Raw genomic sequence first — 14,477 nt, forward strand, 5'->3', positions numbered from 1 at the left:
ATAATGTTTTCAAGAGTCTTCCATTAATTCTTATCATACACAAATAAAAACAAATTAAAAAAATAAATAAAGTACAGTACTTATTCTCTGCCCCACAATATGTGTGTAAGATAACATCTGGGGTATTCTTTTTTTTTCTTTTTAACATGTCATTAGACAGTAGGCGTTATTTACTTTTATCTCAGTATTATAGTATTTTAAGGAGAAATAAAATACTCACATTCTTGTTACCGAGGTAGAAGACAAACTGTTTGTCAGTCTGGTCCTGACGGCGGGCGCGCGAGGCTTTGGACAAGCTGATGTAGAATTTCAGGGAGGTGTAGCCAGCCAAGTCGGCCAGGTTACTGGGGGTGCGCACCTGAACCCCAGAAGATCCATTGAACTTGACCGGCACGCTCACCTGGGAGGGAGAGGAGACCAAAGTCAACCAGCGTAAAGGTTCTGGATACACAAGGAACCACTGGCTGATGTAATCACAGTAGACAGATGTTCATAAAAATCTATTGTATTTTACAGACACTTTCATCCAAATCTACCCACAGGTTGTAAACATATTCATACCGTGGCCTGGGGCTAAGTATGTCCTACGTGGAACACCGTACCTTGCTGGCGGCTTTGCGAGCCTCAGCAATGAGCTGTCGGATCCTGAGGATGTTCTCCGAGATGTTGGGCATCTGGGCGGAGTGGTTCTGCAGGCTGTCCAGCTTCTTCATTAGCATTGGGATGGCCTCGCCTAACATTCCCACTGGACAAGTGCAAAACAAATTACGTGGTCAGTCTATCGTGTTTGGCGGACTCATGCAGACACATCTGGCATAACAATAACACATTAAATTTATTAAGCTGCACATTAGATCCAAAGCTGCTTCACAAAATTGAAGAACTTAGCGCGTGGGAGCAATCCCAGAGAAGGCCCTGTCGCTACACCTCCTGAGCTTGGACCTGGGGATGGAGAAGTGGCCGGCCGTGGTTGGTAGGGAAGAACAAGAGCTGAGAAGTAAGAGGAGGCTAGGTGGTCGAGGGGTTTTTCTAGGTTAGAAGAAGGTTCTTGTCATCACCAGGAGCTGGTGGACTTAAACGTGGGTGGAAAGTGGGGCTGAAATGTTTAGCACCATCTGGAGCTTCTGGAGGAAGTTTGAGTTGATGCCAGGGAGCAAAAAGTTTTGTCAGATATAAAGACGGGGACTCAATCACCGTAGAAAGTAATTTGCCATTTGACCACTGACAACTAAACCTATGTCGTCCTGAAAATGTACGACAGTTCTCCTGCACCAGCGTGATCAAACATCCACCTACCAGACTTGTTGGCCTCTAGGAGGGCGTTGTTGATGTCCTCGTTGGTGGTGTTGACATCTCCATACTGCTGCTGCCACTGGTCCAGCTTCTCCCTGATAGGAGCCAAGGCGTCCTCCACCAACGCCGCCGTGCGGTTGGCCTGCTCCGCAGCAGCCTTGGCCTTCTGGATGTCCACAGCTGTGTCATCTGAGGGAGGGGTGTTGGGGGTCAGAGGTTAAACATTTAAACATTTTAATTAAGATCAGAGGTTAGAGGTGTCCTACGTGTGTGCCTGAGCCTACCTCCAGTAAAGGTGAGGTTACGCTGCACCATCTTCAGGTCTTTCAGTAGTGTCTTCTGTTTTGCCTTGGCCTCGTCTAGATGAGTCTTAGCATCCTGGAGCTTGGGCTTCACTTCTAACAGGAGAGAATGTCAGCATGGTGGCTTGGTGTTAAGAGAAAGCCAACAGGAATTCAGCACAGTTGATTCACAGTGTAACAGCTGTCTAAAGCCTTGACTCACACAGTCTCTCAGAGTAGGAGAACTAGGAGAGGAGAACTAAGGTGAAGGTCCCCTGTCCAGGTCATTGAAATTGCAATAATGTAATATTGTTAAATCCACGCTGGCACTGTTTCAGCAGTGGACAGAGGAATAAAGGCCCTGGGGTAGGATGAATACAGACCCCGGGGTACGAGGAATACAGAACCCGAGGTAGGAGGAATACAAGCCCTGGGGTATGAGGAATAAATGCCCTGGTGTATGAGGAATAAAGGCCCTGGGGTATGAGGAATAAAGGCCCTGGGGTATGAGGAATACAAGCCCTGGGATAGGATGAATACAGACCCTGGGGTATGAGGAATGCAGACCCTGGGATAGGATGAATACAGGCCCTGGGGTATGAGGAAAAAAGGCCCTGGGGTACAGACCCTGGGATAGAATGAATACAATCCCTGGGATAGGAGGAATACAGACCCTGGGACAGGATGAATAAAGGCCCTGGGGTATGAGGAATACAGGCCCTGGGACAGGATGAATAAAGGCCCTGGGGTATGAGGAATACAGGCCCTGGGGTCTGAGTAACACAGGCCCTGGGGTATGAGCAATACAGGCCCTGGGGTATGAGGAATAAAGGCCCTGGGTTATGAGGAATAAAGACCATGGGGTATGAGGAATACAAGCCCTGGGATAGGATGAACACAGACCCTGGGATAGGATGAATACAGGCCCTGGGGTATGAGGAATACAGGCCCTGGGGTATGAGGAATAAAGGCCCTGGGGTATGAGGAATACAAGCCCTGGGGTATAAGGTATAAAGGCTCTGGGGTATGAAGAATACAAGCCCTGGGATAGGATGAATACAGACACTGGGACAGGGTGAATACAGGCCCTGGGGTATGAAGAAAACAGAGGGCATCAAGACTCACCATTAGAATGTTCCTCCTGTAGTTTGACAGCCTCAGCCACTAGTTCAACACTATGGTTCCTGAGACCCTTTGCTCTCTGGCCCATGTCCTGTCCCTTCACGACCTGTAAACAACAACATAAACAACAACATCAACAACACGACATTAACAACCTCAACACGAACAACACCAACATGAACAACATGATCAAAAACAACAATGACATAAACAACAACACAGCATTACAATCAACAACAACATAAACAAGAACAGCAGAAGTGCCACAATACATTTGAGCTAATACTTAAAGAGGAAAGAGAGCAGCAGAATATTTACAGAGAGCTCTTGCCCAAGTCAAGCAATTAAAATATGTGTGCTCTGTGATGGTCCTCACAATCTAGGAAATACATGTATGTACTGTGTGTGTGTGTGTAGGCTATACCTCCAGGGCATCATTCGCAGCCTTTTTGGCCTTCTTGGCAGCGATCTCAGCCTCTCTGATTCCATCAATAATGTTGTTGTAGGCCTGGGACGCATTTAATGCTCGCTGAATGAAACCATTCTCATTGGAGTTGGAGATAATACTAGAAACCAGGAAAGGTCATGAAGTCAATGTAATTCCTTCAAACATTATCACTAGTCATACCTTAAACATTACCTCAGAAATTACTACCAGAAATTCTTCCGATATTACCACCAGTCATACATCAAACATTACCACCAGTCATTATCTCAAATATTACCACCAGTCATACCCCAAACATTACCACGAGTCATACCCCAAACATTACCACCAGTCATACCCCAAACATTACCACCAGTCATACCTCAAACATTACCACCAGTCATACCTCAAACATTACCACCAGTCATACATCAACACTACCACCAGTCATACCTGAAACATTACCACCAGTCATACCTGAAACATTACCACCAGTCATACCTCAACACTACCACCAGTCATACCTCAACACTACCACCAGTCATACCTGAAACATTACCATCAGTCATAACTCAACACTACCACCAGTCATACCTCAACACTACCACCAGTCATAACTCAACATTACCACCAGTCATACCTCAACACTACCACCAGTCATACCTCAAAATTACCACCAGTCATACCTCAACACTATCATTATCGGGTATAGGACAACTTTTATTTTGTTTAAGTTAAGAGAGAGTGAAAAGGGGGGAGGAAGAAAGCGAGCATGTTCCTCACCTGGAGAGGTTCATGGCCAGTTCGTTAAGCATCTGAGCATGCTTCTCTGCTGCCTCCACCAGAGGAATCTTGGTGGCCGAGAGGCCAAACTTCTGAACCTTCTCTGCCAAGGGCATCCTGGCACCGTCCAACTGGGCAGCCAGGCGCTCATACTCCTGAACGGGGATCGTTTAAATAGGACAACAGATTTTAAATCAGGAAGGGGATTTCATTGAGCAACAGGTGCCTTTGAATTTTAAGACTGCATAGAGATTTGAAGTTTCTTTGCTTAGGGACTAAGGATTTTATTATTTCTGCAAATTTTCAAAAAATGTCTTTATCTTCTCACTGGGAGTCCTCAGCAGGTTCAAGAGAGTCAAATATGTGTGAGCACAACATGAAGCATCCACTGGTACATACAAGCTTGGGGAAAAGGGTGTGTTCTCCTAAAACACATTTGCGCTACAAGCCACCTGAAGTCAATGGAGCGAAACAAGACAAGACATTTACAACCCCCAGTGTTAAAACTGTCATGGTCTTGATGAAGGGAAGTGGGGTGTTTTAAACAGAGGTTTGAGAATCACCTCCTTGGAGTCGTGTAGCATTGACAGCATGTCGTTAACCATGGCCACAGACTCCTCCGCCATCTGCAGGAGATCTTCCACTTCCACTTTATTCCCATTCAGCTCATCCAGCTTCCGCTGAGAAAAGAGAAACAACACAAAGGAATGTAAGTACTGAAGTGGGAGCAGAGTCAAATAGGTAAATAGTGTTGTCCAGTGCCGGTTCTAGCCTTTTGGGAGCCCTAAGCAAAATTTGATTTGGGGCCCCCATTTCCCCTAGTGATTGGGGGCCCTAATCGACCGCTTATGTCTCTCATGACTTGAACCGGCCCTTGGGTTGTCAGTGCTCCATACTGCCTTTTTATGTATGTTAATACATTCTGTGTGTTTGTATTTACGTGTGTGTGTGTGATAGTGGGTGTGTGTGTGTGATGGTGTGTGTGTGTGTGTGATTGTGGGTACAATCCATTCCTACCTGGGTCTCCTCCAGAAGCTTCTCGTTGATGACGTTTGTTTCCGAGGCACGGGCCGTATTATTGACCGCCTGGTTCAGAGCGTCTCTCAGGTCCATCAGCTCGTCATGGGTCTTCCCCAGGCGCGCCCGGATGTCCTTCACCAAGGCCTTGTTGTCCATGACACGACTCACCAACAAGTTGTTCACCTTTGCCAGCACTAAAGAAAAACAAACACACCTTGACTTTTTCGAATCAGGTGTCCTCCTAAACAAGAGCCTTGAATACTAATTAGTAACGTTCTGGGTTATACATAAAAGTGGCACAACTAATAATTCTAACCAACAACCTTTCCTCGAGGTGATACTTACGCTTCTCTGCCTCGGAGAGCTCTCTGTCTGCTATCTTCTTCTGGCCGACACAGCTCCGGAACCTCATCTCTCTCAGCATGGCCTCCACCTGTCGGATCTTCTCAGAGAGGGGTTCGAACACCTGGTCCACCTCTGTCTTGTTGTTACCCGTCCGGTTCACCTGCTGCACGAGGTCTGGACACAAAAAAACACAGTACTTCAGATCATGTGATGGTCAAAAAGAAAATGTATAAAAGTGTAACAATATCAATGCAAGTCATACATCATATTATAGTAATTTCTAGTGATCCATATAATTTCAACCAGTGCTTGACTTGGGCTGGAATGGTCCGGAACGGCGTTCGGATATGTCTAATTTTAGGCGGCTCCTTTTTTAGGCAAAAGAGCTGTCTGGAACGTCTAATTTTAGGCGGCTCCTTTTTTAGGCAAAAGAGCTGTCTGGAACGTCTGGGATAGGCTACTTCAATGGAACAAACCTAACACATACATTTTGATGAACCTAGTCTAATGTGCGATTTGTCAGTTCCTGCGCTTATTTTATCCCAAGTCAAGCGCTGATTTCAAGTAATGGTTCCTAACCAGTACTGATAGCTCAGACAACTAAGAAGCAGAGTGTTGTGCATTTGGATTGGCAGGTATAAGCTGTCACTCATAGATTCAATGTATACATTACGGGCTGTACCTTCCACGTCTCTCATAATGTTCTGGATTTGTGACAGCAGATCCAAGGCCCTTTCATGAGTGTTATCAATGCTTTTCTCCAGAGTGTCCGTTTTGTTTGCTGTTGCCACCATCTGGCCAGAGGACAACATAACATCAGTAAAGCTTCCAGACTTTGTAAGACATAACATTCAATTACTATTGAGTTTGATTAGATACTGCAGCTAATAATACAGACATAATCCTAAAGTTACTGATCCCTTTGAAATCGAAAGGCATATTTAGTCTGGTTTCTTCCTAGGTTCCAAGCTACTGCGCTTACTAGTTTTTCCAAGCCACTGTGCTTGCATGCTCTTTTGGGATTTTACATTATGAATGTTGATATGCACTTTGTGATATCTGCTGATGTAAAAAGAAATGTTTAAACTCAATTTGACTGATGTCATAATTAAAATGTCAAGGTATGGACATAGGACGAGGACAAACTGCCCGGTAATTGTACCTTTTCCTCCAAGTCATTAATGTCCGAGTTGATGGTCATGATCTCTCCTTCCAACATGTCCGCTCCGTTCATGCTCTCCTCCAGACTAGAGTTGTAGTTCCATAGGGCATTCTGGGAAACAATCAAACCAGTGTTTTTAGATAAATGTGTGGGCATGTGCTTTTGCGGTGCATGTTTCTGTGCGTGCGCGCGCGTGTGTGTGTGTATTCACCGAGACATTGTGAATGGATCTGTTGAGGTTCTGCAGCTGAACCCAGACGATGGAGGAGGCATTGAGGTTTCTCAGCACTTGTGCCGCAGAGCTGAAGTCCTCGTTCATCCTGTCCAGATCATCCAGGAGCACGATCACACAGCTGTCGCACGCTGCAGGCACACACAGACAACACGCCTGATTGTTTATGACATACACTCCGTGTTGTGGGCCCTGCACACGCCTCAGACACGCTCCTTTCTGTCGTGATCCTGCGATGGTACGGTATTGTGTCATTATCTAGTACATTTCTTTTAATGTAGCCAGATGGGACATCCACGTAACTCAGTAATAGTAAGTACACGTAACTCAATGACCTAAAAGCAAAGTCAGTGACAGAAGTAAGATCTCAAAGTAAGATCTTGACTTAAATTATTCCTGATTTGCTGCATACTGAAGTAAGAATATTAATTATTAAATATTTTCACTTATCCAGGACAGACTGTTGTCGCTTTAATTATTATTATTATTTAATTTGTCTGAATAGGTAATGTAATTTTTTTTTCATTAGACATTCTATGTGTTGCGTGTTATGTCTTCTAAAAGAAAAGGTCCCGCTGTTTCCATGGACACAAGATGCGACCTGGCAGATAGTCTCTTCTCTATGCAAACATTGTAAACATCAACATGAGATTCACTGCACAATGTAACAGAAAAGTCTCTGAAACACAGAAGTAGAAATGCGTTACTTGGTCAGCCGCACAACAAACCCCCCACCCAGCCCTGCAGCCCACCCCCCAGCCCTGCACCCATCCAGCACTAACCACCCCACAGCCAGTCCCCTTCCAGCCCTGCCCCCCAGCCCCCATGCAGCCCTGCCCACCCCTGCCCCCCAGCCCTGCTCTCCCCGTCGCCAGGTCAGTACTCACGTTCACAGCGTATGTCGTGTCCATGCTGAACTGGAACGCTGTATCTATGGGAACAGGTGTCGCACTGTCTCCCAGTCAGCCCCTCCGCACAGTGACACTCCCCCGTGCGGGGGTCACAGCGCCCGTGTTTACAGTCGCACTCTGAGGGGAACGTGCCAAAGAGTGAAAAAGCAGAAAACACCAGCCTGGTCTACAAACACAGGACTAAACACTAAACAACACCACGGGCAAAGGCCAACAACTTGTCGAGCCACTCACTCTTGCACCCCTCTGGCCTGTAGTCCCAGTAGCCCGGAGCACATTGGCGACAGCTGGGGCCGTTCACGCCCGGCTGGCAGGAACACGCCCCGTTCCTGGGATTGCACGTTCGGACCAGCGCAGCCGCCGCGTCGCAGTCACATCGACGACACCCGGAACACGTCTCAAAGCCAAACGCGCCATCCTGGGAGGAAACACAATGACTACAATAATATAACACATCTAATAATAATATATCACATCTAATATGAACTCATTATATAACACATCTAAAACTATCAACTAATAATATAACACACCTAACAATATCATAATAATAATATAACCCATCTAATATGAACTAATAATATAACACACCTACTAACCATCTATACATTCCACTCGTAATATACACTTTAATACTTGCACATTTTCTGCCCTCTTCTATTTGCACTTCTGGTTAGATGCCAACTACACTTGTACTTTTTCAGTGACAATAAAGTTGAATCTAATCTAATATTGACAAACAATCAAGCACATCTAATTATATATATGAATTATACAACAAATATCTAACAACAAGCCACGACTCAGAGCATCAAAACGTCCACAACGACACACCTTCCACGTAACATGTCTTCAATAGGACTTTGCGTCTGTCGTGATGCAGTACACCTGGGCGAGCTACGCTAGTTACAGGCAACATAATTTACAACTAGCTGGGCATCTGCCAAGACAGACTGACTGGCAGGATGAGGGACCAGCTGACCATCTGCCAAGACAGACTGACTGGCAGGATGAGGGACCAGCTGACCATCTGCCAAGACAGACTGACTGGTTGGACATAAGGCATCATCACAACACATCATGTTAAGAGGACTTTAAACATCAAGACTCCCTGGGTGTCTGTGTGGATGACCAGTGGGTCGGGTACGTACAATGCATTGGTCACAGCGTGGGCCGGTGACATCAGGTTTACAGTGACACTGTCCGGTGTGGGGGTCGCACGACGCCGTGCCGCAGGGAGAGCAGCTGCATCCTGGGTAAATGAGACAGATGAAGAGCTGGGACCATATCATTGGAAAACTAGCCTGCAACTAGGAAGAACCTGGATTAAAGAGCGTGCGTGCGTGCGTTGCGAGTCTCACTGGTGCAGTTCTTGGCAGTGATGGCATCGCCATAGAAACCCGGGGCACAGATCTCGCAGTGCGTTCCGGCGGTGTTGTGCATACAGCTGTGACATTCGCCGGTCAGCCCGTCACAGTCACTGAACAGCATGTTAGGATCTGTGTTGTCATGGCAGTTGCAGGGCTGGCATGTGCTGCCAATCACCATTGGGTTGCCGTAGAAGCCAGGAGAGCACCTGAAACCAGGGAGGAGTCAGGCAACAGTGGCAGGAGTCAGGGCATAGAGGAGGAGTCAGGTGACAGGAGCAGTAATCAGGTGACAGGTGACAGGAGTAGGAGTCAGGGCAAGGAGGAGGAGTCAGGTGACAGGAGTAGCAGTCAGGGCAAGGAGGAGGAGTCAGGTGACAGGAGGGTAAATTAGTAACGGGTGTTTAACAATGTTAGTTAGGGCATATATTATGGTAAAACAACTTTTCATTTCCTGTACTGGCATTGAAACATATTATGGAGACATCATCACCTTTCACACTTAGGTCCAGAGTAGCCAGGCATACACAGGCACTGCATCCTGTTGGGTTTCTCCAAACATCCCACTGCAAAACTACACCACAGGAGAGACGTGACATTGATGACTCATTTAATTCACAAGCACTGAGCACTTAAAGACAGGCAGACAGGAGGACTGGAAGGCGGAGAGGACAGGCAGACAGGAGGACTGGAAGGCGGAGAGTACAGGCAGACAGGAGGACTGGAAAAAGGAGAGTACAGGCAGACAGGAGAGGACTGGAAGGAGGAGAGTAAAGGCAGGAGGAGAGGACTGGAAAAAGGAGAGTACAGGCAGACAGGAGAGGACTGGAAGGAGGAGAGTAAAGGCAGGAGGAGAGGACAGGAAGGAGGAGAGTACAGGCAGACAGGAGAGGACTGGAAGGAGGAGAGTAAAGGCAGGAGGAGAGTACAGGCAGACAGGAAGACTGGAAGGAGGAGAGTACAGGCAGACAAGAGAGGAGGAGACTGACTTGTTTGAGGCCACCTGCAGTGGACAGGGGCAGCTGTCACACGACAGGGCGTGGCCATCCAAAGAGTTGTTACCATGGAAACCTCCCTGGCACTTCTCACAGTGATCCCCAGCTCTGTTGTGCTGACAGCTCTGAGAAGAAGAAAAAACTCAATATATCAACTGACAGCATTATACAGCATGACATAGCAGGATGCAGCATGACATAGCAGGATGCAGCATGATATAGCAGGATGCAGCATGATATAGTAGGACACAGCATGACATAATAGGACACAGTATGATATAGTAGGACACAGCATGACATAACAGGACACAGCATGACATAGCAGGACACAGCATGACATAGCAGGACACAGCATTACTTAGCACAACGCAACATGACATAGGAGCACACAGCATGACACGATATAACATATCAGGGCTATTTGCTGACAGATCTGATGTTAAGATGTTGTGAGACCCACTATTGTTGGGTCTCACAACAGGCTCATTATCTCTTAAGAAATCACCAAATGCAAACAGATCTGATCTGACAACTGTTACCGTTCTGTTATACCAGTGACTGTTATTCAAGTGGAAAACCAAAACATTGGTCTCAGTAAAATTATTGCGGGGTTCATCTGTGGTGACGCGGTGTACCGGTCCATCCGGGAGTGAATCGGAAAGCGAATCACAGCAGCGCGTTTGTGATGGGTGGAAAGGAGCGGAACTCACCAGGCAGATGCCAGAGCCGTCCAGACACTGGTCAGAGTGACCATTGCAGGTACAGGGAGCACACTTCCCCAGGAACAAGCCCTTGGTGTCTCTGTAGTAACCAGGAGCACATTGCTGGAGGGGGTGGGGCAGGGGGGAGGGGGTGGGGCAGGGGGGAAGGGGGGGGGGGATGCTCATTCAGAAAGTATTTGCGGCTCCTCCATCACGCTAACAACCGTCCAGTGTAACGCTACATAATGACATACAGAAACACCTAGATGGATAATAAACAATGGGCTGGCTGCTGTAGGCTCTGATAGGGTTAACACTGCTAATTGGTCAAGCGACAAACACTAATAATGTACTATTAACACTAATAATGTACTATTAACCCTAATCATGTACTATAAACACATATGACACTAGCAAGGATCTCTACTGATTAGTAACCATTATAACTCATTATTAACCCATTCACAACACATACATAACCATTAATATCCCATAACGACTCACAAACAACACATTCATAACTCACGCACACCCATAGCCAATCAATAACCATAAGTGCCCATTAATAACTGGCGGGAGAACCCGGTGACGAGTCCAACCTGGCAGGAGTCTCCCAGGTAGTTGGCGGGGCACAGGCAGATCTCTACGTTGTTGGCCTGGAGGCCGGTGGACTGAGTCTGTGCCCCCTCCAGCACGGCCTCGCGTAGCAACACGCCATGGGCAGACTGGGAGTGGAGAGCCCTGATCTGGAGGGACTCCAGACGCACCAGGACCATCATCAGCTCCTCCCTGGACACCACATTGCCAGTCTGGGCATGGCGGAAACTTCCCTGTAGGGGGTCGTAGGTCAAGGGTTAAAAAAACATGGAATGGTAAAAAGATTGGCTGAATTAGAACAGTACCTCGGAGTGCAATTATTTGGGGGTGGCGAGAGTAAGCAAAGTGGAATGGGAGTGATAATGGGGGTATGTTGTGGTTGTATTGGGTATATGTAGGTGCTACGTAGGGGTTGCGCAGGAGTTATGTAGGGGTTATGTAGGAGTTATGCAGGGGTTATATAGGAGTTATGTAGGGGTTAAGCAGGAGTTATGTAGGGGATATGTAGGAGTTATGCAGGGGTAATGTAGGAGTTATGTAGGAATAATGTAGAGGCTATGTAGAAGTTATGTAGGGGTTATGTAGGAGTTATATAGGAATTATTTAGAGGTTATGACAGTTTCTCCGTGTGGCGCAGCATGCTCTCTCCCTCTCCGGCACTCTACCTCGCTGGTGTACTAACTGCCGGCCAAGACGATGGCAAATGCACCCCCACACACACATGTTTTGAATGAGTCATTATGTTGTCTATTTGAGTTCCTGGTTTTCACCAGCACATCACAGGTTATTGTGTCTGTTCGCCTGACCGTGTGATGCTGCTTTTTGCCAGACCTATTAAAATAAGACTTTGATTCTAAGTTTTGTTGTTTTCATTTTTGCCTCTACTTTTACGCACTTGCTTCCCTTGCACCTCACGTTATGTAAGAGTTATGAAGGGGATATGAATACATCACTCCAAAGATATCTTCTTCTAAACCAGTTGAATGTTTGATGTGAAATTCAATGGTGAGTATAGTGACTATCAAAGATGTCTATCAATTCAGGCAGTCAATATCCTGTCCTGGTCGGTGGTCTAGTCAGGGTCTTGGTCGGTGTCCTGGTCAGTGGTCTGGTCAGTGGTCTGGTCAGTGGTCTGGTCGGTGTCCTGGTCAGTGGTCTGGTCAGTGGTCTGGTCGGTGTCCTGGTCAGTGGTCTGGTCAGTGGTCTGGTCGGTGTCCTGGTCAGTGGTCTGGTCAGTGGACAGGCAATGGTCTGGTCAGTGTTCTACCTCCACCATGTGAACCATCCCCAGGTGAGGGGCATCAGGGGAAGAGTATTCTCTCTCCATGAACACCAGGGTCATCTCATTTCCCTGTGAAGACACAATATACACATTATTTATGACCAAATACACACAGAGAACCTTAAAATAGAAACATACACAACCTTTAAATAGAACGTCTTTATCAAACATACAACAGGTATATGCAGAATTATCAGGCCTAAACCTGTTGTAAAAACAAGCAACCGTAAAATGTGTTATACTTGATTTCATCTAAGGATAACAAAGACATTAACATTCCTGTGTTTTAATAATAAGGTATAAATAACACTGCTGTTTGGATGTGAGCCCATGTCCCTGTGATATAAAGATATAAACATCACTGTAGTGTGTTGGATGTGACCCCATGTCCCTGTGATATAAAGATATGAACATCACTGTAGTGTGTTGGATGTGACCCCATGTCCCTGTGATATAAAGACATAAACATCACTGTAGGGTGTTGGATGAGAACCTATGTCCCTGTGATATAAAGATATAAACATCACTGTAGCGTGTTGGATGTGACCCCATGTCCCTGTGATATAAAGATATAAACATCACTGTAGCGTGTTGGATGTGACCCCATGTCCCTGTGATATAAAGATATGAACATCACTGTAGTGTGTTGGATGTGACCCCATGTTCCTGTGATACAAAGATATGAACATCACTGTAGTGTGTTGAATGTGACCCCACGTCCCTGTGATATAAAGATATAAACATCACTGCAGTGTGTTGAATGTGACCCCATGTCCCTGTGGTCAACTGGGTACCATGAGAATGACGTCGGGACGAGAGGCCTCAGCAGGCAGAGAGAGAACATCTCCTCTCATGGTCTGAGTATCAAGACGATAATGCAGGTAGCCTCCATATGAAGACACCTGCAGGTGGAGATGGAGAGAGAGCAAGGGGAAAGAGAGAGAGAGGGAAAGACAGACAGGGATAGAGAAGAAGAGAGAATAATAAAGAGAGGAGAGAAAGGACAACAGAAGAGGGAGAGAGATGAGAGAGAAAGAAAGAAAGACAGAAATACACACATAGATTGAGAGACAGAGACAGACAATCACAGAGGATGTACTCAGCATGTTCCTGGTTTAGAACAACAACAGCACAGTCTCAAGCTCTCCATCGGTCTCCTTTATGTAACCCTCCCCATCTGTATAATCACATATCTCCCCAACCAATCCTGACACTCCTCCTCCCACTGGCAGCTCAGCTCTCACCCAGCAGATAACAGTTACTATTAAACAGCCACTGGTCTTTTCCCTACATGTCTTTGTCTAATGTAAAGTGTCCTTTTGTTTAGCCTACAGGTGTTGTTTGCTGCACATTAGTACAGGATTAGGGAAAATGGATGACGGGAGCTGGATGACAGGAGCTGGATAAGAGGACCTGGATTAGGGGAGCTGGATTAGAAGAGCTGGATTAGAGGAGATCTGGATTAGAGGAGATCTGGATTAGGGGACCTGGATTAGGGGAATTAGATAAGACATATGATACGGTGTGTGTATGTGTACCTTGTCCCCCAGGTATGTTCCAGGTGCGTGCCAGTGGAGGTCCTGGTAGACATCAGGTATGTCACTGAGGTCCGCCTCCACCAGGTCCTGATCTGGATACACTGAGACATTCACTTCTTGTCCGTCTGCGCTCAGAAGCACCCAGCCCACCATCTCCATCATCTGGTGTAACATTACAATAACATGATAGTACAATGACATTACCATAACATGACAGTACGATAACATTACAATAACATGGCTGTAAAATAACATTACAATAACCTTGCAATAACATAGGCCTCTATTGCCTCAGTGCGTCGCTTCTCTGAACTGCGACAGCGATTTTGAGGCCTCTATTACCTCAGTGCGTCGCTTCTCTGAACTTCGACAGCGATTTTGAGGCCTCTATTACCTCAGTGCGTCGCTTCTCTGAACTTCG

At 46.4% G+C, this 14,477-nt stretch overlaps 1 protein-coding gene across 5 annotated transcripts in view; it reads right to left on the reverse strand.

Moving 5' to 3' along the window:
• The window catches only part of lama5 (laminin, alpha 5), an 84,465-nt gene that overhangs the window by 11,720 nt on the left and 58,268 nt on the right, over window positions 1-14,477 (reverse strand). For all 5 annotated transcript variants that reach the window (XM_034295995.1, XM_034295996.1, XM_034295994.1 and 2 more), the window contains 24 exons: window positions 14,057-14,218; window positions 13,313-13,420; window positions 12,504-12,587; window positions 11,239-11,469; window positions 10,649-10,762; window positions 9,933-10,063; window positions 9,437-9,517; window positions 8,938-9,152; window positions 8,728-8,828; window positions 7,811-7,994; window positions 7,553-7,693; window positions 6,645-6,796; window positions 6,434-6,544; window positions 5,954-6,065; window positions 5,272-5,445; window positions 4,924-5,120; window positions 4,470-4,586; window positions 3,907-4,061; window positions 3,121-3,262; window positions 2,700-2,802; window positions 1,578-1,691; window positions 1,297-1,482; window positions 603-745; window positions 221-400 (listed from right to left, as the gene is read on the reverse strand). In XM_034295995.1, the coding sequence (XP_034151886.1) occupies window positions 221-400; window positions 603-745; window positions 1,297-1,482; window positions 1,578-1,691; window positions 2,700-2,802; window positions 3,121-3,262; window positions 3,907-4,061; window positions 4,470-4,586; window positions 4,924-5,120; window positions 5,272-5,445; window positions 5,954-6,065; window positions 6,434-6,544; window positions 6,645-6,796; window positions 7,553-7,693; window positions 7,811-7,994; window positions 8,728-8,828; window positions 8,938-9,152; window positions 9,437-9,517; window positions 9,933-10,063; window positions 10,649-10,762; window positions 11,239-11,469; window positions 12,504-12,587; window positions 13,313-13,420; window positions 14,057-14,218 (3,438 nt within the window). The remainder of the gene's footprint in view (window positions 1-220; window positions 401-602; window positions 746-1,296; window positions 1,483-1,577; window positions 1,692-2,699; window positions 2,803-3,120; window positions 3,263-3,906; window positions 4,062-4,469; window positions 4,587-4,923; window positions 5,121-5,271; window positions 5,446-5,953; window positions 6,066-6,433; window positions 6,545-6,644; window positions 6,797-7,552; window positions 7,694-7,810; window positions 7,995-8,727; window positions 8,829-8,937; window positions 9,153-9,436; window positions 9,518-9,932; window positions 10,064-10,648; window positions 10,763-11,238; window positions 11,470-12,503; window positions 12,588-13,312; window positions 13,421-14,056; window positions 14,219-14,477) is intronic.

The sequence above is a fragment of the Esox lucius genome, chromosome 12 (genome assembly GCF_011004845.1).
Source record: "Esox lucius isolate fEsoLuc1 chromosome 12, fEsoLuc1.pri, whole genome shotgun sequence".
Taxonomy (NCBI): domain Eukaryota; kingdom Metazoa; phylum Chordata; class Actinopteri; order Esociformes; family Esocidae; genus Esox; species Esox lucius.